The following is a 20,939-nucleotide window of genomic DNA, read 5'->3' on the forward strand; positions in this document are numbered from 1 at the left end:
GTGTATCTTAAGGGCAAGAAAAAATAGAAATGCAACACTGCTTCATCAACGGATCAACCAATTTATTGATGAGGTGACGTTTCGGTCGGTCAGACCTTCAACAGAGTCTGGAGGAACACCAGCTCATCAATTAAATATTTGATCCATTGACTAAGCGGTGTGATTTTCCTGCTCTTCAGTTGTACTTTCCAAAACAGCTGTACCTGCAGTATAACTTATCAAAGTGTAAGCCTTCTCTCTATCCACAGTGTTCTTGTGTATAGAATAGGTTGCTACTAGAATATCACTAAGTGTGAAATGTGAGACTGGCAAGTTTAGCCAAAGTCTTTTTTTGTGTTTGTTTGTATTTATGGGTATTGGTAACCTGGTAACCTCTTCCCTCGATTTGCAGAACCAGACGCAACAGCACCAGCAGACGACGACGCAGGCGCAAGGGCAGACGCAACAGCAGGCGACTGCGCCGCAGGCCCCCTCCCAGCAGAGCTCGGCGCAGACCAATGGCACGACGGGGGGGGCGGCGGGCGCCAACGCTGGCGGCGGCCAGGACCAGGGGCCGCCCAACAAGAAACCTCGTATCGGGCCCTCAGGGGCCACCTCAGGCACTGGAGTCCTGCAGTCGGAATACCAGGTGAGACGCTCAGGGAGTGTCTGTCGCTGTTGCGGAGATAGTGTCGATCGTCAAAAGGGCTGTGTCTCACTTGACATTGTTATTTGTACACATTGTACTGTAACTATACAAATCACAGCATGTAAAATAGGAAAATGTTGGAATTCTTTTGTCACTATTGGGAGGTGTAGGCTAATCAAAAATCCTGTATACACTCTTACTTTTCCTCAGTAAGAGAACAAAGGATACTTTGTTTGTCTTTGGGCTTGTGATTATAAGTGTTTTAAAACTCTTCAATATGTAAAGTGTGATAGATTGATAAGAATGATATATAGAAAGCATGATTGATGACATATGCGCTTGCATAATACGACAGTGACTGGTTTAGGACTCGAAAAAAAAACTTGGACTCGACTTGGCCTTGGTAAGACTTGACTTGGATTTGCTTGGGACATCTCTGTCTTTACTTGGGACTTGACTTGGACTTCAGCGTTAAGACTTGAGACTTACTTGTGACTTGCCAAACAGTGACTTTGTCCCACCTCTGGTATGGCTAATACCTTTTTGGGCTGTCATGTGATGAGGAGGGTGACAAATGTCAAAACCCATGTTAGTTCACATCTTGAGGGTATATGCTTTCAGACAATATATGGTTTAGGTGGTTTAATTAGTTTTCCCTTCATGGTACAGCCCAAAATGTATCAGCCATACACTTAATCAGGGATGCAAACAGCGCGCCTTTTGGCGGATGCCGCCTTTTTCACGGCTGGTTAGGGCACTTGTGTGAATCGTGCAGATCCGACGAGTTTTTCTTTGGGGGGGGGGGGGTTGAAGTGTCTGATTATAATTTCATCAAAGTTAATTCTGTATTAAAATGACTACATAAACTCATAGCCTACCATTACAGTCCATGAAACATAGGAAGTGTAAGACAACACTAAATCAAAAAATAGCATACGTAAAATCCCATTTGCTGCGCACCATTATCCACTGCTACAAGGCTGCACTTCACTGCACTCACTGCAAGGATTTAACGTTATATCTAACAGTCCGGGATCCAGTAATTTTGTGTCGCACCTGGTCTTTTTTGCAAGAAAGGTAAGGTTAACCATATTTGATGTCTTCTAATCACATAATTTCTACCATTTGCATTGTGTAATGTTTAGGTTGTCCTAATGTGTCATTACAGTCTTTACAATAACTATGCCAGGTTAGTGCTAGTTATACAACAATTGGGTTCTATGGAACTATTTATTTGTTTCTGATTGGCGAGGCGTTCCATGAGTTGGAATATCCTTGACATTTCAACTCAGACTTTGCACAGCTAATAATAAAATCACTCCAGCGATACAATGCGAAGATTTGACACAATGTTCTCATCCCAGCTCTCCACTATTTCAAGCAATGGGTTTACTCCTTAGCAAACCATAACGAAACAGTGCTTCACCACATCTGTGGATTAAGCCACACAGTCAACTCAATGTAAGTAAGATAAACGGGGATGCTCTCAGCATTGCCAGCATTGTGTATAATATAATTGTCACTTGGAGGAGACTTGTAGATAACTAACGTTAGCATAATTAGCTAACCGCTGCTAACGTGCTAGCATCGTCACGTCAGGCTGTGCACAGTAGTGTAACATTTATTCACCATAAATTAATAAAGTTGAGTGGTTCTGCAATGTAGACTATGTTTCCGTCTTTTTGCAGTACCATGGCCCAGTGTCCTTGTAACATGCGTGCAGCAAACCTAGATATGAATGTGATTTCAGCCCGACTTTTAACATTTCTTTCATGAAGACATTTAAACCACAAAGACCGTAACGAGGGATCTGGAATGTTGGTTACCTAGCAACCAAGACGCTGTCTATTGAAAAGGGAACTGTTTTGATGCGTAAGAACGATGTCGAAATGAACATTTTTAAACAATAATGGGGTGTTTTCAGATTATTTAGTTTGTTGTAGAATTGTTGTATAAAAGCAATATAGCACTCGTGATCGTTGCGCTACTCGGCCTCCAGCCTCGTGGCTACGGCCGAACAACACCCGTGGGAATATCCATGACCAACCCCACTCTCACTCGTGCTATATTGCTTTTATACTACATGACTAGCAAAAATACAGTTGGATTTTTTTTTTACCTTGTTTGTTGCGTCAGTCAGTTTAGTTCAGTTCCGGACAGACTAGCAGTATTTTGTCCTGTAATATTTTAGTAGCAGCCTAACGTTATATCCAATTCTACCCCTTTCCAGCGTGTAGCCTAATGGTAGCGTTACTTGTTTAGGCTAGCGGCTTGTTGGCGTCTAGTAGCCTAATGAGCAGCTGGTCTAGGCTTTTAAGTAAATGCAACCCGAAGTGACAAGTGACGAACTGACTTATTTTCAATGACACCTACCACATAAGGGCGAAAACTGATGTGTGGGCTTATCCTAACAGACGAACCGCACTACTGTTGATACATTTTAACTGTACATTTTAGTGCAGAGTAACGTTATTTTGGGGCATTGAGAAAGGGGGCAAAGTGAAGTGAACTATTTTGCACTCTGTTATGATACTGTCAGGTCTAGGGTAACACTATGGCTAATATATGCAACTTTTTATTTACAGAATGAGAGGAATTTGATGAGAGTGAGGCACTAACAGTTAAGAAAGTGGATGAGGGTTGTAAAACAAATTGGAACTGGTCTTGGTTACAGGTTGAAAGCGGAGATTGAGGTCAAGACAGCCAAACACAAATTCAAAATGTCAGACTTTTTAAAAAAAAAATAAAAAAGGGACATGCCAAATGTACTTTCTGCATGAAAGAGATTAATTATGCTAACAAGGGAGTGCATGCTCTGTTGAATCACTGCCAGAGTGCTATACACACAGAGAGAGTGGCTACCATCATATCTACCCAGTGTGGCCCAGCTCCTCTGTCAAGACAAAGCCAGCTACCAGCCAAAGTCAGGCCCCAGCAGACAGAATAAGGGAAGGAACTGGGACAGTGTATTTTCATATAAAGAACATTTTTTTATGTGAATAGGGTGAGCCCTGGATGGCAGAGGTGCAGTGGCGATTCTAGACATTTTTTTTAACAAGGGGGTGGCACTGGTGAGGCACTGATTAATTCAAGGGTGGCATGAGGCAAAACAACCAGATAAACAGAAACAGGCTCAAGATGTGAAATTAGCACAAATACATTAGGGAAACCAGACACAAACACCATACTCATAAATTGAAAGAAAAAAAAAAACACATACCTTACTCTCACATAAAATGTCTTTGTATTTGAATAAAATAATACAAACATATTAAAGTTAATTATCTAAGTTGTCTGTCCCTGGGCTATGCTGTGCTAAAACAAATTCCATCATGGGGACATTAAAATATAATCCATTTTATTCTATTCTATTAAATGAAGATATACAAATATACTCATCCAATACATTTTCCCCCCACAATAACTTATATCTATGTGCATCTATTTTTGTAGCTGTTAAAATAATTTGACCTGCTTTTTTGTCTATTTGTTTAAGTTCTCAAGAAACTTGAGGGTGGTATGAAGGAGTGTATTGTGTATGTGAGCAATTTCATCTTCCTAAATCTCAATATTATGATCACAACAAGTGTGGGCAAATTATTAATTACATTTTCACGTGGGGTAACTTGTTGCAGGGCAACCACATAACCGGGTTCCATGTGTGTGCTTAATTGGATGACTAAAATGTGTTTTGAGTTCTGACAAGAAACTTGAGGTTGGGATGAGTGTGTGAGCAACCTACATGTTACTTATCTGCCTGAATCTCAATATTCTGATCACAACAACTGTGGGCAAATTACAAGTCAGCACCAGTGCTGCATTCATTGTTTTTCACTTTTATAATCACATCACCAAAAGTAGGTTATTGGTTTTACCAAAAGTATTTGGCAGTATTTTTAAACTACAAACCTATAAAGTATTTTGATACAAAATTTGTATTTTAAATACATCAGACATGCCTATCCCTGGCTGTTGGCTGCAGTAACTCAAGCTAGGTAGTACTTATTGTTTTGTGTTTATGTTAGTTTTGATCCAATTTGACAGCTTTGCTATGTTGCCCACCCAAAATTTCTACCAGCCCACCCAAATAAAGTAGCCTAGCCTAGGTTAGAACCAGCCCTGCCCTGCATGGAGACATATTTTACACGATAATAATGGAGAAAATGTTAGCAAAACTTTAGGTTTTGTTAACGGAATCTCCCTCCCTCATTCATCTATTTAGCAACAGCCCACATTCTGTTCAATCCAGAGAGACAAGTGAAATAAATGTTTTTTTTTTTTCTTTTAAGCGGACATCGCCATAGGCACGATATTTAGGCTACCTCTGTTAGGCCTACAAAAAGTTGCAAATTAAGGAGTATTTCCTGATCGGGGAAACCTTTCGGTCCGCGGTTCTATAATATCATTCAATTGTGCGCAAATTAACAGACAGAAGTGGGGCGTAATTTAAATTCATGGCTCCGTAGACCAGCAATCTACTTGTCGAGGAGGCTTATAATTTGAGAAACGCTGCAGATCAAAGACAGAGAAAGCTCTGGGAACAGAACATGGCATATGATTTTTTTTGTCCACGCTACTATGGAAAATTAACTTTAGAAAGACTGGCTCGGCCAATAAAAAAATAGGAAAAAGTATGCCAGATGGCCAGTCCAGCCCTGCGTTCAGGAATTATTTAATTATTATAAGCAAAAGTGGAACGTGCACAATGTTTCATTTATCCCTCCTGATCGGGACCGAATAAAACAGGTATTGGGGACTAAATAAGCATACAGTTTAGCCTAAGCTATGTAAACTTCCAATAATTTCAATATTTTACAACAAATGCTTGACTGGTTGAATGGTCATACATGTCATCAGAATATCGCTACCTGTAGCCTAGATGCGACGAAAGTGTTTAGTGAGTAGGCCTAAGCTTGATGAACCATAAATGAAAAGTTTTCTTAACATTACATTAGGACATTATTGCCATTAAACACTTTTACAAAAGTATAGGCCTAGCCTACAGTTAACACTTAATGACCTATCAAATGTCGGCGACTTAAGTGTGTGATTAGATAAATAGGCACTGGCAGATGCAATAGGTAAATAGATATCTTTGCGTGTTAGCACAAGCAGTAGCCTGTAGGCCAATAAAGGCAAAAGCGTGTTTGCCACTTACATTTCTGACGTCTGATACTTCAAACTGCTGCAAGTGCATCAAGAAGGTCCTGCCTTAGACCATGTTAATGGCCAATTGTAGACTAAGATTTGGGGGTGGCCAATCGAATCTCAAGGGTGGCCTGTGCCACCCGGAGCCACCCCTCTGACTCCGCCCCTGCAGAGGTGGTGGCAAAATGTAATTATATGATATTTCCTGTGGGGGCGTGAGCTTCGATAATCTCACTCCTTTTTGACCATACCTCTGTTTGCATCCCTGTTTTTCCAATTTACCAATACACAATGTGTTATGCATGGGCAGCATACTAATGAGGAGGATGTGACGTGTTTTATGTCATGTTAGATCACATCCTGAGGGTATAAGCTTTCAGAAAATATATGGTTTATATGGTTGAACCAGTTTTTCCTAAATGGCACAGACCAAAATGTATTATGTGTACACTTCTTTCATCTAAATCCATAAAATCCCATTTTTTTCAATAAGAAATTTACTTAAGTATCTACCAGGTACAGTGGGAATGAGTTTATTTCTTGTTAACATTATTTTCTTAAACTCTGGGACCAAGGCTACAAGTAAATACCACTTTTTTGGGGGGGAATCTATTTTCTTTCAGTAAAACACAATAATCTCATGTCAAAGTCTTTTACCATAAATTGGCGCCTCAACCGTTTGGTAGATGTTCATAGAAATTGAATGGGAGGGTCCTTTGAAAAAATAAATCACAGATTTTTCATACTACAGCCTAATAGAGCAAGATAAAACAAAAAAAAAGTCATCACTTTTATCATGGTGTGCCAGTTAAAGGGTTAATGGTCTTGGTTTTAGCTGTTTATCAGCACTACAGTGCTTTCATTCTGTGGACTCTAAAAACTGTCAAACCACAGGAAGCAGCTTTTTCTGCGGCCTGTCACGAACACAGGAGCATCTTAATACACACTCACTGAACCGCATTCTTTCAAGCAGTTGGTGGTGCTGGGGGTGGGGGGTACATTTTCTGAGTCGATGGTATTTGTGGTCTCCCCTAGCAACAGGTAAATGGCAGCGTACACAGAGGAGAAGGGAACGGTGTTTAGTGTGTTAAACACGGGATGGGGACTGTCACCAAACTAGTGAACAAAAGGGTACTGTATGAAATCTGACACGCCGTGATGCTTTGTCCGAAAACAGCCTCCATCTCACGTTTCTCTACTTATGGGCCCAGTGAAGGCTCTCCGTACTCAGCCCAGTGAAGGCTCTCCGTACTCAGCCCAGTGAAGGCTCTCCGTACCCTCCCCGGCGTGGCTGACTCAGCCCAGTGAAGGCTCTCCGTACTCAGCCCAGTGAAGGCTCTCCGTACTCAGCCCAGTGAAGGCTCTCCGTACTCAGCCCAGTGAAGGCTCTCCGTACTCAGCCCAGTGAAGGCTCTCCGTACTCAGCCCAGTGAAGGCTCTCCGTACTCAGCCCAGTGAAGGCTCTCCGTACTCAGCCCAGTGAAGGCTCTCCGTACTCAGCCCAGTGAAGGCTCTCCGTACTCAGCCCAGTGAAGGCTCTCCGTACTCAGCCCAGTGAAGGCTCTCCGTACTCAGCCCAGTGAAGGCTCTCCGTACTCAGCCCAGTGAAGGCTCTCCGTACTCAGCCCAGTGAAGGCTCTCCGTACTCAGCCCAGTGAAGGCTCTCCGTACTCAGCCCAGTGAAGGCTCTCCGTACTCAGCCCAGTGAAGGCTCTCCGTACTCAGCCCAGTGAAGGCTCTCCGTACTCAGCCCAGTGAAGGCTCTCCGTACTCAGCCCAGTGAAGGCTCTCCGTACTCAGCCCAGTGAAGGCTCTCCGTACTCAGCCCAGTGAAGGCTCTCCGTACTCAGCCCAGTGAAGGCTCTCCGTACTCAGCCCAGTGAAGGCTCTCCGTACTCAGCCCAGTGAAGGCTCTCCGTACTCAGCCCAGTGAAGGCTCTCCGTACTCAGCCCAGTGAAGGCTCTCCGTACTCAGCCCAGTGAAGGCTCTCCGTACTCAGCCCAGTGAAGGCTCTCCGTACTCAGCCCAGTGAAGGCTCTCCGTACTCAGCCCAGTGAAGGCTCTCCGTACTCAGCCCAGTGAAGGCTCTCCGTACTCAGCCCAGTGAAGGCTCTCCGTACTCAGCCCAGTGAAGGCTCTCCGTACTCAGCCCAGTGAAGGCTCTCCGTACTCAGCCCAGTGAAGGCTCTCCGTACTCAGCCCAGTGAAGGCTCTCCGTACTCAGCCCAGTGAAGGCTCTCCGTACTCAGCCCAGTGAAGGCTCTCCGTACTCAGCCCAGTGAAGGCTCTCCGTACTCAGCCCAGTGAAGGCTCTCCGTACTCAGCCCAGTGAAGGCTCTCCGTACTCAGCCCAGTGAAGGCTCTCCGTACTCAGCCCAGTGAAGGCTCTCCGTACTCAGCCCAGTGAAGGCTCTCCGTACTCAGCCCAGTGAAGGCTCTCCGTACTCAGCCCAGTGAAGGCTCTCCGTACTCAGCCCAGTGAAGGCTCTCCGTACTCAGCCCAGTGAAGGCTCTCCGTACTCAGCCCAGTGAAGGCTCTCCGTACTCAGCCCAGTGAAGGCTCTCCGTACTCAGCCCAGTGAAGGCTCTCCGTACTCAGCCCAGTGAAGGCTCTCCGTACTCAGCCCAGTGAAGGCTCTCCGTACTCAGCCCAGTGAAGGCTCTCCGTACTCAGCCCAGTGAAGGCTCTCCGTACTCAGCCCAGTGAAGGCTCTCCGTACTCAGCCCAGTGAAGGCTCTCCGTACCCTCCCCCCGGCGTGGCTGACTCAGCCCAGTGAAGGCTCTCCGTACTCAGCCCAGTGAAGGCTCTCCGTACTCAGCCCAGTGAAGGCTCTCCGTACTCAGCCCAGTGAAGGCTCTCCGTACTCAGCCCAGTGAAGGCTCTCCGTACTCAGCCCAGTGAAGGCTCTCCGTACTCAGCCCAGTGAAGGCTCTCCGTACTCAGCCCAGTGAAGGCTCTCCGTACTCAGCCCAGTGAAGGCTCTCCGTACTCAGCCCAGTGAAGGCTCTCCGTACTCAGCCCAGTGAAGGCTCTCCGTACTCAGCCCAGTGAAGGCTCTCCGTACTCAGCCCAGTGAAGGCTCTCCGTACTCAGCCCAGTGAAGGCTCTCCGTACTCAGCCCAGTGAAGGCTCTCCGTACTCAGCCCAGTGAAGGCTCTCCGTACTCAGCCCAGTGAAGGCTCTCCGTACTCAGCCCAGTGAAGGCTCTCCGTACTCAGCCCAGTGAAGGCTCTCCGTACTCAGCCCAGTGAAGGCTCTCCGTACTCAGCCCAGTGAAGGCTCTCCGTACTCAGCCCAGTGAAGGCTCTCCGTACTCAGCCCAGTGAAGGCTCTCCGTACTCAGCCCAGTGAAGGCTCTCCGTACTCAGCCCAGTGAAGGCTCTCCGTACTCAGCCCAGTGAAGGCTCTCCGTACTCAGCCCAGTGAAGGCTCTCCGTACTCAGCCCAGTGAAGGCTCTCCGTACTCAGCCCAGTGAAGGCTCTCCGTACCCTCCCCCCGGCGTGGCTGACTCAGCCCAGTGAAGGCTCTCCGTACTCAGCCCAGTGAAGGCTCTCCGTACTCAGCCCAGTGAAGGCTCTCCGTACTCAGCCCAGTGAAGGCTCTCCGTACTCAGCCCAGTGAAGGCTCTCCGTACTCAGCCCAGTGAAGGCTCTCCGTACTCAGCCCAGTGAAGGCTCTCCGTACTCAGCCCAGTGAAGGCTCTCCGTACTCAGCCCAGTGAAGGCTCTCCGTACTCAGCCCAGTGAAGGCTCTCCGTACTCAGCCCAGTGAAGGCTCTCCGTACTCAGCCCAGTGAAGGCTCTCCGTACTCAGCCCAGTGAAGGCTCTCCGTACTCAGCCCAGTGAAGGCTCTCCGTACTCAGCCCAGTGAAGGCTCTCCGTACTCAGCCCAGTGAAGGCTCTCCGTACTCAGCCCAGTGAAGGCTCTCCGTACTCAGCCCAGTGAAGGCTCTCCGTACTCAGCCCAGTGAAGGCTCTCCGTACTCAGCCCAGTGAAGGCTCTCCGTACTCAGCTCAGCCCAGTGAAGGCTCTCCGTGCCCTCCCCAGCGTGGCTGACTCAGCCCAGTGAGGCTCTCCATGCCCTCCCCGGGCGTGGCTGACTCAGCCCAGTGAAGGCTCTCCGTACCCTCCCCGCGGCGTGGCTGACTCCAGCCCAGTGAAGGCTCTCCGTACTCAGCCCAGTGAAGGCTCTCCGTACCCTCCCCCCGGCGTGGCTGACTCAGCCCAGTGAAGGCTCTCCGTACTCAGCCCAGTGAAGGCTCTCCGTACCCTCCGTACCCTCCGTACCCTCCGTACCCTCCGTACCCTCCGTACCCTCCCCCCGGCGTGGCTGACTCAGCCCAGTGAAGGCTCTCCGTACTCTCCGTACTCTCCGTACTCTCCGTACTCTCCGTACCCTCCGTACTCTCCGTACCCTCCGTACCCTCCGTACCCTCCGTACCCTCCGTACCCTCCGTACCCTCCCCCGCTCAGGAGTTGTAGCGGGCTCATTCTGCCCTCCCCTGTTCTGGCTCTCTGTCATGCAGTCACTCGGTCACTCGTTCGTTGCTTGACCAGTTGTGCGGACGACTCTTCCAAGTAGTCTGTGTATTAGATATAGTGGCCTTTTCTTTTTGTTAGTTCTGTGTCATCCATTTCATTGCGTGTGTGTGTGTGTGTGTGTTGTTTGTGTGTGTGTATGTGTATGCCTGTGCTGTGTGAAAATATGTTGGACATGTTCCGTTTTGTTTATCTTATAACGCTTACCAGAGAGCACTTCCTGATTCTTGCCCATTATAGCTGCCGCCACATTCCCTACAGCTTATAGCAGTGCAACATCGCCCTCTAGTGGATGCTGTGTGCACTGCACACCCCCCCAGGCCCCTCAGCCCTGCCCAGTATGAGGTATCCTGGGCCTGTACTAGCTCTGTGTGCTTTACCAGACTTAGGAATGACCCCCGGCACTGGCATGTGACCAGATAAGTCATACATCATCATAGCTATTATGGGATGTCACAATCCTAACCACTCACAAAACCATTTGTGTTAATGCAGATCCTGCAGTATTTGTGCTGCTGATTTCTCGATATAGCCTCTGGCAAAATAATCATTTATTCACAGTTCTTTCATCCAATTTCATCACTCATTAATCTCTGTGGGATTATTGTTTGTTGTCAACATGAAGGTGTTCAAAACGAAACAAAACGAACGAAACAAAACGAAGCCTTCATGTTTGTTTACACGGTTTTGAAGTTCTATGTTTCGAATGCTGATTTTATGTTTATACAGTTTCTAGCGTTGGATCCCTGAAGTGTTTGGTCTCTAATCACAATGTCCAGACTGCGTTGCGTACTTTGTTGAATCCATCTGTGATAACACATCTTCTCTTTCCACTCTCAGCACTCCAGCTCCCGCCTTGGTTACCAAAGCAACGTCCAAGGTTCCACCCAGTCGCAAGGCACCATGGGATACTCCTCGTCATCTCAGCAGAGCTCGCAGTATTCTCACCAGTCTCATCGCTACTGAGACAGTGGACGGACCCAGGCTTGACCCAGGCTTGACCCTTGACCCTTGACCCCCAGCTGACCTCTCAGGCACCACTGATACACGCCACACAGCTTGACCCACATTGCACATCAGTCTCTGAGAGCCTCTTATGGTCACTCCTACTCCCACTACATACTATAACAGTGTATCACTGTTATTACACAACACACACACACACACTCTCTCTCACACACACACACACATACTTTCACTAATCCAATCTAATTCAGTAGTTTCCTTGTAACCATATGAAGTAGCTTAAGTAGTCTTTGGAGACATATCGGCCTGTATTCTCAACAGACTCTTGTACTAATGAAGCACCCCTATTGGTGTTTGTTGTGCTGTACCAGGCTCTTGCAACCAAAAAGCAGAAGTACTCTACTGCTACCTTCAGCGGTCAGTCTGCCCACCCACTCCTGCAGTCGATCCAGCCCAGCTGACCCGCTGAGCTCATCACACACCAACACACACACACACACACACACACACACACACACACACTCACCTCCATGTGCGCTTTCCCGAATCATTCCAGTATTTTAGCTGACACTCCTCTGTTCAGGTTCGCTCTAGCATTCTTCAGACACACACACACACACACACACACACACACACACACACACACACTTTATGGGTCGGTAGCTGTCTCCGCTTGGGTCCTCGTTTCCCTGACCCACTGAGGGTTCTGCAATATGAACTCAACATAGGAACCACAACAACAACAAGTGTTTCTCCAGTGGGGAAGCAGGAAGAGTTAAGAATGTTCACCGACGAGGAAGAAAGAGGAGTGAGTCAGGTACCAACTTGGCATCAGTGTACAAACAGTTGTTGACACACAACACGTACATTAAAAACGAGACTTATGAACCACAGCACTTACGTTTAAACAAAAGAATACATCCTTAGACAGGATGGATCTGCAGCTTGTCATATATGTGTACTATACAGAGCACCTTGTCTATTTGTTGAAAAAACAAACAAACAAAAAAAAAAACATGAGAGACTTTTTTTGCCTGGTTTTGCTCTGTTGAAGTTTACTATAGTTATTTGAATCTTTTTGTTTTGTTTTTGCTTTGTTTGTTTTTGTAAATACGATACTGATCTGAAAAAGCCCTTTACGGTGTGCATAATCTGCAGCAGGAGAGGAGAGGCGTCTTGCGTTTTGGAAAAGAAGAAAAGAGGCCGCTGAATCTGCATTTGAAGAGCTTCATCGCAATACATGCAAATACTGTACAAACAGCCCTTTTTTTTGCTGTTGGAATTGCAAACAGCACACAAAACCAGACAAGAAGAGAAAACGAGAAAAATGTCCAAATATCGCATCATTCTCATGCACACGCCATTTTGTTTTGAGTTGTGTCGGTTGGTTGAGAATATGCAGTCCCTTGGGGACGATGTCCAGCGCCTCTCCTCCATTGCCTTTTGTGTCTTCCACGCATAAGAGAGCAGCCCCCATTTCTCCCTGCCGTTCCCAGCTCACTGCACAGAGCGCGCTACCCTCTCTCCCTCTTTTTCTCTCTCTCTCTTTCACTCTCTCTCTCTCTCTTTCGCTCTCCTACAGTACTCTCTCTCTCCTCTCTCCGCATGGTCAATCTGAGGGTTAAGGAGACGTTCTCTCTCTCTCTCTCTCTCTCTCTCTCTCTCGCCATGAAGAAAGTTTGAATTTTGGAACAAGAACCTTGGCCTCCGCTTTGTTTCTTGTTCTGCCTTGTTGGTGTTCGGTCAGGTTTTATTTACAGTCGATGGGTAGAGGTGGGGGGAAATAGGCTTTGGAACTGGTTAGACAAAGGTCAAAGTTCAGAGGTCACTGAATGTGTTCATCTCCCACACGGGGCAGCTAGCAGTTCCCACTGCTCCCCGGCCTGTTACCTCCTGATGCTTTTGTGAAGCGTACTCTTTGTTTTATTGTTTGTGAATGTTATCTCGGTTTTGCTTGAGGAAGAACAGTCTTGTTTTTTGTATGACTCAGTTAAAGGGATTGCACTGCTGACCTGATGTCCAGCAAGGCCCAGGAACAACAGAAGGACACAGAGGTTCACCACCAAGATCATTATTGCCTCCTTCGCTCTTTCTCTCTCTCTCTCTCTCTCTCTCTCTGTCTATCTCATTTCTAAATCTCTCTCCTTCTTTTTGCCTCTCTCCTCCACTCACTCAGTGTCCCCTGGACAAAGCCCTGCCTGACTAACGGAGCACTGAACGGACACTCCAGTGGGCAGAGGGAAGCCCTGCAGTTTCCTGTGTCCGTGCTCCCTGCAGTTTCCTGTGTCCGCGCTCCCTGCAGTTTCCTGTGTCCTGTGGGAACGGTCATTGGAAGGGGACTGCACTGCAACACAAAAGACACAGAAACCAGTGTCAAGTTTTATCTTTTGGTTTGTTGGTTTTAGAAACAGACTCACTCCGAGTGTTTCTATTGAGAGTTAGACCCTAGTGTTTCTATTGAGAGCCCTTTAGGCCCTAGCGGCCTCAAGTGGACTTTGTGTCTGCACCTTTCAACATGATGGTAGCGGTCTGCTTCTTGTGGCCGTGTGATGGAACCAACTGTCCTCTCCTGTTGTACATCAATCAAGAGACCTAGCAGAGGGTGTGCAGTTATTTTCTTATTTTTTATAATAATTTGGCCCCCCAAATGGCCTCCATATTCATCAACACTGTCCTACTCTGGTGATGTCTGGTTTTGGTGGCTCATGATTGACAGGAAAAGTTAATAGGTTTTTAAATGTTAGGGTTTGTTTTTGTTTCTGTTTGGGGGGGGGAATACAAAACTCACAACTCTGAGGCTAGTCTGACTTGTCACGCCTGTGCTGGAGATTTTCTCTCAGACTTCCTGTCAGCGCTGTCTAACTCTTAGCTATCTCACCTCCAGTAGGCTGCTTTGGCAGCTCCTCAGTTGTGTACAGTTGAAATGACGGATTTCACCCGCCTCCATGTCTGGAAGTCTGATTACTCACGAAAGCAAATGATATTTGTCTGTTTGCCCTCAGCCTCACACAGATCCCCCCCCATGTGTTTTACTTTATGGCACATGTGTTGAGGTGGAAGCCTGGCACCAGGTAAGCAAAAGGCACTGTTCCTTGTAGATTTGAAATATTCAACAGTGAAGTTACAATGTCCATGGTGTATCTAGCTGACAACTTACTGTAAAGAAAATATTGATTTTTTTTTAATTTGTTACTTTTGTTATTTATATCTTTTAGAAAATGCAGTCAGGTGCATTGGCCAAGTGTCGTGAAAAAGCCCTCCAAAAACCAGTGGCGAATTCTGGGACGCACGCCTAGAAAACCAGCAGCTTTTCAGAACATTTGAGGTATTTATGCGTCTGCTCTTGAGTTTGGAAGAGCATGGGAATCAGCTGTAGTGCTCGAGGTTTTTCCAAGTCTAAGCGAGGTGATCAAAAAAGTGTTACTCTGTACGCGGCCCTCCATGCTCCAACATCAGAGGAGACGTGACTCCAATACAGGATCTATGCAAACAAACAAACAAACGACAACAAACAACAAAACAAACGAGAAAAGCTTTCGCTGGTGTCGCACCCTTTTGTCTTTTTGAGAGGCTGCACGTCACACATTTCTAATGGCTTAGAAACGTCTGTGGTTTTTCAGATGAATGGGAGCTCCCGAATTGTAATTGTAATTTGAAATCATTGAGTAATACGGCTGTTTTTTGTACAGTATACTACGTTCCTGTGTTTCATAACAGCCTAGTTGTATTCTATGTGATATATTGTAAAAATCACATAAAAAAGACAAAAAATGCAGAATGCATGTATATTAAATATACAATTGTATTTATTGTTTACTCATACAGTATATATAGAGAGATATGCAGTATATATTATTAAATAAGTTTAGATATTTCCTCTGCCTTAACCAGAAGGTGACCTCTGTGCACTAAGTATCGCAATTCTAATTCTAACGTAGTAGCAGCTAAATCTACCAGGTTTGGTCTTCTAAAGATTTCTTCTGCTGTGGTGTGATGTATTATGGGTAGAGGATTCTCTGTCTCCCTGTTGGCTCGTCAGCTCTTAACAGTATGCTTAAAACTGATACTTCAGCGTCAGTATGCTTCAACTGATACATCAGTAAGCTCTCTCTAGTCATGTCCATTTTAGCATTCTTCCCGGGTGAACGTCTCGTTCGCTGCTTTCTAGTAAAGTAGTTAAAAGTATGAAAAACTACAGAATGCTGATTTTTTTTTTTTTTTTTAAACATCAGGATGATGAAAAGAAACCGTCTGCACCTGCACGTGAAAGAGGTTGGCTTAGCCCATCGTCTGAGGCACCATGGGGTGGCCTTTACTGGACGAGTGGTGGGGTGTGTCCCCCCCTCGGCTCCGTGTGTGTGTTGAATAGCCAGTAGGGCGGGGGGGGGGGGCGGCGCTTGGTCCCGGCCTAGTGGTCCTGCTCTGAGGTTCTTTAAAAAAAAAAAAACGCGTCCTTATCAGTGTGAGGCTGTGGCCGAGTAGCCAATCAGAACAAGTTGTCAGGTTTAGACTGAACTTCAAAGCTCAGGGATTAAAGGGTCTCCCCCATCTCATCTATGTTGATCAGTGTTGATCCAGGAGGTCCTAATGTGCAGCTGGTACAAGCTGGCTCGGTGCAGGTGCAACCAAGTGAAAGGAGTTTATTTCAGATTTCGGAGTATGTCTAGATTTTGTCCATCTCTAATGTATTTTATTGCCTTTGTATGCAGAACTAATTGAGCTTTTGCAAAAGCTTATCTTCCATGTAGTGTAGATTTGAGTAGATGAGCTTTAGCTGGATGCAAGCCGTCTTCTCTCTCACTCATTCTCTTTTTCTCTCTAGGACTCAAGACAACAGCATTTCAATTTTTTGGACAGTGCCTTTTTTGAGTCTGAGTGTTCAAAAACCTCGTAGTTGCCATCTTGTGTCGTGACATTCAGGATTTTATTATGTTTTTCTTTCTCTCATGCCTTGTCATACATGTCATTATTCTTTTTTCTCTTTTGTACCTTAGGAGCACTTGATTTTAAACTTAAATTCATGGACAGTGGCAGCAAACAGCTAGATATCCATTTTGACGTGAAACATCCCAGTTTCTTCTATTGCTGGGTAGAAATAAGTCCAAGACAACATATTATATATATATTTTTTTTTTCTTTTCCAATAAATTTGTCTCTCTCTCCTTGATACACAGTTTTAACATGCTGTATATAAGAACACATTTTAAGAATTTTCCATTGAGACGTATTGCTATGATAATTGTCTTTTAATGCACTGTTGCTGAATTTAGTGGTAAAAATTAAAAGTATTTAATGTTTTTTTATGTCTTGTCTAGACACTAAAGATATGGCAGTTATAAGACAGCTATAAGCCAGACAATACTCTTTTAAGGAGTTTTTATATAAATGTATAGATATATAAAGAAACATGATAATAGTACAAACATGTGAATCATAGTGAGCCACACCATTCGGCCTGTTCTTCACATTTCCCACCTTTAGCAAATTGTTGCATGTGCTTGTCTGTACTCAATCCAAAATGTTAACACTTACAATCCACATGTACCACCAATGGTATGCACACAGACACTCAGTTGGGCAAATGCACCCCGCATCAACAGAAACCTCACATTGTCCAAAGCCATTTAGCAGGATACACTGTTCTCTCAGGCTTACTGGATCCGATTGGTGCTATTTCCCCTGTTTTGTTACTGGCATTCTGATTCTGAGAATTTTGTATTTATCTTGTCAGATCCTATTATGTGATTGGTCTTCTAAAGTCATGGATAACAACCAAAATCATGTACTTTTTATGACATTGATGTTATTGTGAGATTCCTTGGCATCTACTGGCAATATGGTTTGGCTCAATTTGTGACTGATTGCCCTGAAAAGCAACATAGCACACCCGCAATGAAAAACTGTATCAGTTTTGAGGTGTGTCCAAAGCAAAGTCCCCACACCAATCAGAACAACGGAATGTAGGTTGTGCTCCAGACCAATCAGAACAACGGAATGTAGGTTGTGCTCCGGAATGCTCCTTATTCTGCTCCATGTTTTATTAGTGTGACTTCAAGTGCCCCTCTGCCTGTTTGTGGTCTTGTACTGTACATTGCAAAGGGACTTTGCAGAACCGAGTGGCTGTTGACTCACCCGCCTTTTCTGTGTTTCAGTGTCTGAAGATGCACATAATGCTCACACACACAAACACACACACACACACACACACTCGCTCGACATAGCCCAAATGTATTACTGCGTCACCATAGCTTTGTTTATAAGCCGAGGCCATAGCTCAATACAGGAAATCGATATGAAATAATAATGATGATGATGATAATAATAATAATTTAAAAAGACACATTTATACTCGTATGGCTGCTTTAGCTATGTTGTCCTAATTTCACTGTACAAATGACTGTTAATGAGGAAAACGTCATTATTTATTTTATATCCTCTATTGTAATAAAAACCTCTTTTGCTTCAGATCAAAATGTTTGCATTACTCTGTGCGTGGTGTGTGTGTGTGTTTGTGAATAAGTACGAGTGTGTCTGATCAAGGGAGAAGGGGTATACGTGTGCCTCTGTACAGTACGAGTTGGAGAGAGAGGACTGAGTTCACAGCTGGTATGTGTAAAACATACTGCATCTCCAGATGTTCATTTGTCATCTACCCATACACTTTGATTGGCCTTTTGATATGGCAAAAGTGAAATGCTCAAACATAGTAGTGTTAACCACAAGTCATACTGTATTCAGTTACATCTGGCTTCATAATATGCACACTGCAAACCAAATGACTACAAAGAGTTTATTCTATGCTGAGGAGTGAATACTTTGAATAACAAATTGGGGTCAAGTCTTGCTGTCTTCAGCAAGCGTCCACACAGCACATGCAGCGGGGCAGCTTGTCCAGAGCTTGTCCTCTGAAGGCACTGGTCTCAACTTGGACTCGGGATGTTTAACACCTAGTGGGTTAACGGCAAAGATTCTAGAACAGAGCTCTGTTCTAGAATCTTTGGTTCACGGTCTTCTGCGACGAACACATGCCTGGTCCAGTCAGCAGGGCAACACTGGCCAGAGAGAGGATCACTATCACCCCTCTGGTCAGTGCCCAAACAAAACACGGTCCAGCTCAAAAGAGACCTTGTGGTGCTCAGTCAGGACGTCCAAGAGAGAAGAGGATGACCCAGGATGATTTGGCAACAGAGCTCCTGTTGCTCAACCCAGGTTCATTGGGTTTCGTTTTAACCCTTAAAGGTGTAGGTTTTTGAACATTCTAAGTTCCGCAACAATTGAAGGTTCTAAAATTCTATGTTGAATTCAATGAACCCAGATATTCTTTAGAATGTTAATTTCCCAACATTCCCGTCACACCGGTGTGACGGTACTGGAAACTCCAGTGCTCACTGATAAAATATAACCCTCTAGCGGCACGTAGTCACCTTTGGCAATGCTTGTTTGCAGCAACTATGTAGATGTAAATGGAATGAATGCTTAAGAGAGAGAGAGAGAGAGATTACGACGACAGCGATCCAAAACAGACCAAAGTATTCAGAAAGGTGCATCCCAGTCGGTCTCGGTGAGGAATACATGAATGAAAAGTGTAGATGCATATGTTTCAGATCATGGAAGTCGTATTTCTCCCGACACAGGCCTCTTCTTCATCGCTAATAACCTTTGATGTTATCTTGTGATGGTTATGGTCAAAGTCAAATAGTCAAAGATGTGCAAGTATAGAGTTTAAACAGGGTTAAGAAAAACATAAAAATACAGAAAACAATATATTACCTGTGTTACCTGTGCATATACCACATTCTGTGTTGATATCTATTTATCTATCTATCTCTCCTGTGTTGCTGAACCAACATGTGGATTGGCAGGAATAGTTTGACTTGGAATGAGCCATCCTCTCCATTTGGCAGTACCACGACAGTTGAACACACACACAATGAATAGAGACCTAAAGGTTAGATAGGTAAATCCTGAAAAATGTGTACATTTGTAACCAAGTTTATCCACTCATCGCTTCTCGGCCTTTTGGCTAAGATCAAGTGTAGTATATGTTCTTATCAGTTTAATATCTGATACATCCTCTACCCGAGGACCATATATTAATCTGATTTTTGGAACAGGGAGACGGAAGAGGGGCTTGCTCCGTCCGCTCCACGCATCGACCCGGTATTGCAGTGACTCCGGGAACGGTGCACATCCCTGGGGGAAGCCGTGGCCTACTGGTTAGCGCTTCGGACTTATAACCGGAGCGTTGCCGGTTCAAACCCCGACCAGTAGAAAGCGGCTGAAGTACCCTTGAGCAAGGCACCTAACCCCTCACTGCTGTTGGTGCAGGCCGCTCACTGGCCCGGGATTAGTGTGTGCTTCACCTCACTGTGTGCTGAGTGTGTTTCACTAATTCACGGATTGGGATAAATGCAGAGACCAAATTTCCCTCAAGGGATCAAAATATATATACTACTATACTATACTATACAATAATCTACTCTTTTGTCAGTCTACTCAGGTTCGTCCAGTTTTGCATTGCTGGTATGTGCATAGAGATTGCCGGTACAATGAACCCAAGTAATTAGCCCTGTAGATTTCCTCAGGTTGGTGTAGAGTAATAAATCTCAGTCAAGCTTTAGCCTGAAAATGATTGTAATTTCCTGACTTGGCCACATGGGGTCACTATTATGAACTTTTTGTTAGGGCTATGAATTAAGGAAAACATACCTCTTTCAGAATCACATGGTTCTAATAGTGTAGGTAGTATCTTACCTCTTAAACATCAATAATCCTTAATTATCCAATAACCTTTCAGATTTTCTAACTTAAGCGTAAACGTACTTGAGCTCCAAGCAATCGTCATTAGATTAGTGCTTTTAATTGATGCCAGTGTTTATATGCCATTAGTGACTTCACCTGAATAAACATAAGATGTATCAAACTGGTGTCAGGTGTGCGTGAGGGTTACACGCACACCGGCCTCGAGACAACAACAAAGCTCAAACCACCGCTGGACACCTGCCGTCCATCACGGTCCTCCAGGGAGCACACCTGCTGAACTCCCCTGCTGAGTTGCTGCTGAAACCTGTGGGGTTTAATTTATGACCAGGAGAAGCATATTAACACAGACGTGTTCCCATTTCCACCCTCTCTCTAGATACAAGATGTTGCCCCTCATTGGTGTGCTCCTCCACCGTTGTCTCAGAGACAGAGGTGCAAAGGTCTGGCATCAGAAAGTAAAAGTCCTGCCACGTACAGTATTTGTTCCAACCATTCACTAAACCAGCTGATTCTATTTAGCACTCTATTGCCAGGTAGATGAACTAATTAGTAAAAACCGATACTTGACTTTCTGAAGCTGGATTTTTACACATCTGCTGTGTGTTCCATAGTGTTCTGATGGGCCCTATAGCTCCTCATTGGTGTGTTCCTTCACTGTTGTTTCAGAAAGAATGTTCCACAGTGTTCTGACTAGCCCTAGCTCCTCATTGGTGTGTTCCTCCACCATTGTCACTGTCAGAGAGAGTGTTCAACGATGTTCTGACGGACCCTTGCTCCATTAGCTGAGCTCCTTCTGTTATAAGAAGCCTCCTGTTGGGATTGTCTGTTATTGCAGAGCTTGCCTTGGTGGTCTTAGACTTTTCTATTCAAATCATGCAAAGTTAAGAGGC

At 45.1% G+C, this 20,939-nt stretch overlaps 1 protein-coding gene and 1 non-coding gene across 11 annotated transcripts in view; both read left to right on the plus strand.

Annotated features, from left to right (window-relative positions):
* Nucleotides 1-17,753, plus strand: part of cdk19 (cyclin-dependent kinase 19) — a 70,871-nt gene extending 53,118 nt beyond the window's left edge. For 3 of the 10 annotated variants that reach the window (XM_048250959.1, XM_048250958.1, XM_048250960.1), the window contains exons 12-13: nt 392-628; nt 11,161-17,753. In XM_048250959.1, coding sequence (XP_048106916.1) covers nt 392-628; nt 11,161-11,286 — 363 coding nt within the window. In that variant the 3' untranslated portion in view covers nt 11,287-17,753. The remainder of the gene's footprint in view (nt 1-391; nt 629-11,160) is intronic. The other 7 variants (XR_007194415.1, XR_007194414.1, XR_007194417.1 and 4 more) reach the window with 7 other exon arrangements.
* Nucleotides 17,754-19,289: 1,536 nt separating this feature from the next.
* Nucleotides 19,290-19,480, plus strand: LOC125299929. The gene has a single exon (XR_007194471.1). It is a non-coding gene; the product is annotated as a U2 spliceosomal RNA (small nuclear RNA).
* The last annotated feature ends 1,459 nt before the right edge of the window (nt 19,481-20,939 follow it).

Source organism: Alosa alosa, chromosome 8, assembly GCF_017589495.1.
Source record: "Alosa alosa isolate M-15738 ecotype Scorff River chromosome 8, AALO_Geno_1.1, whole genome shotgun sequence".
Taxonomy (NCBI): Eukaryota; Metazoa; Chordata; class Actinopteri; order Clupeiformes; family Clupeidae; genus Alosa; species Alosa alosa.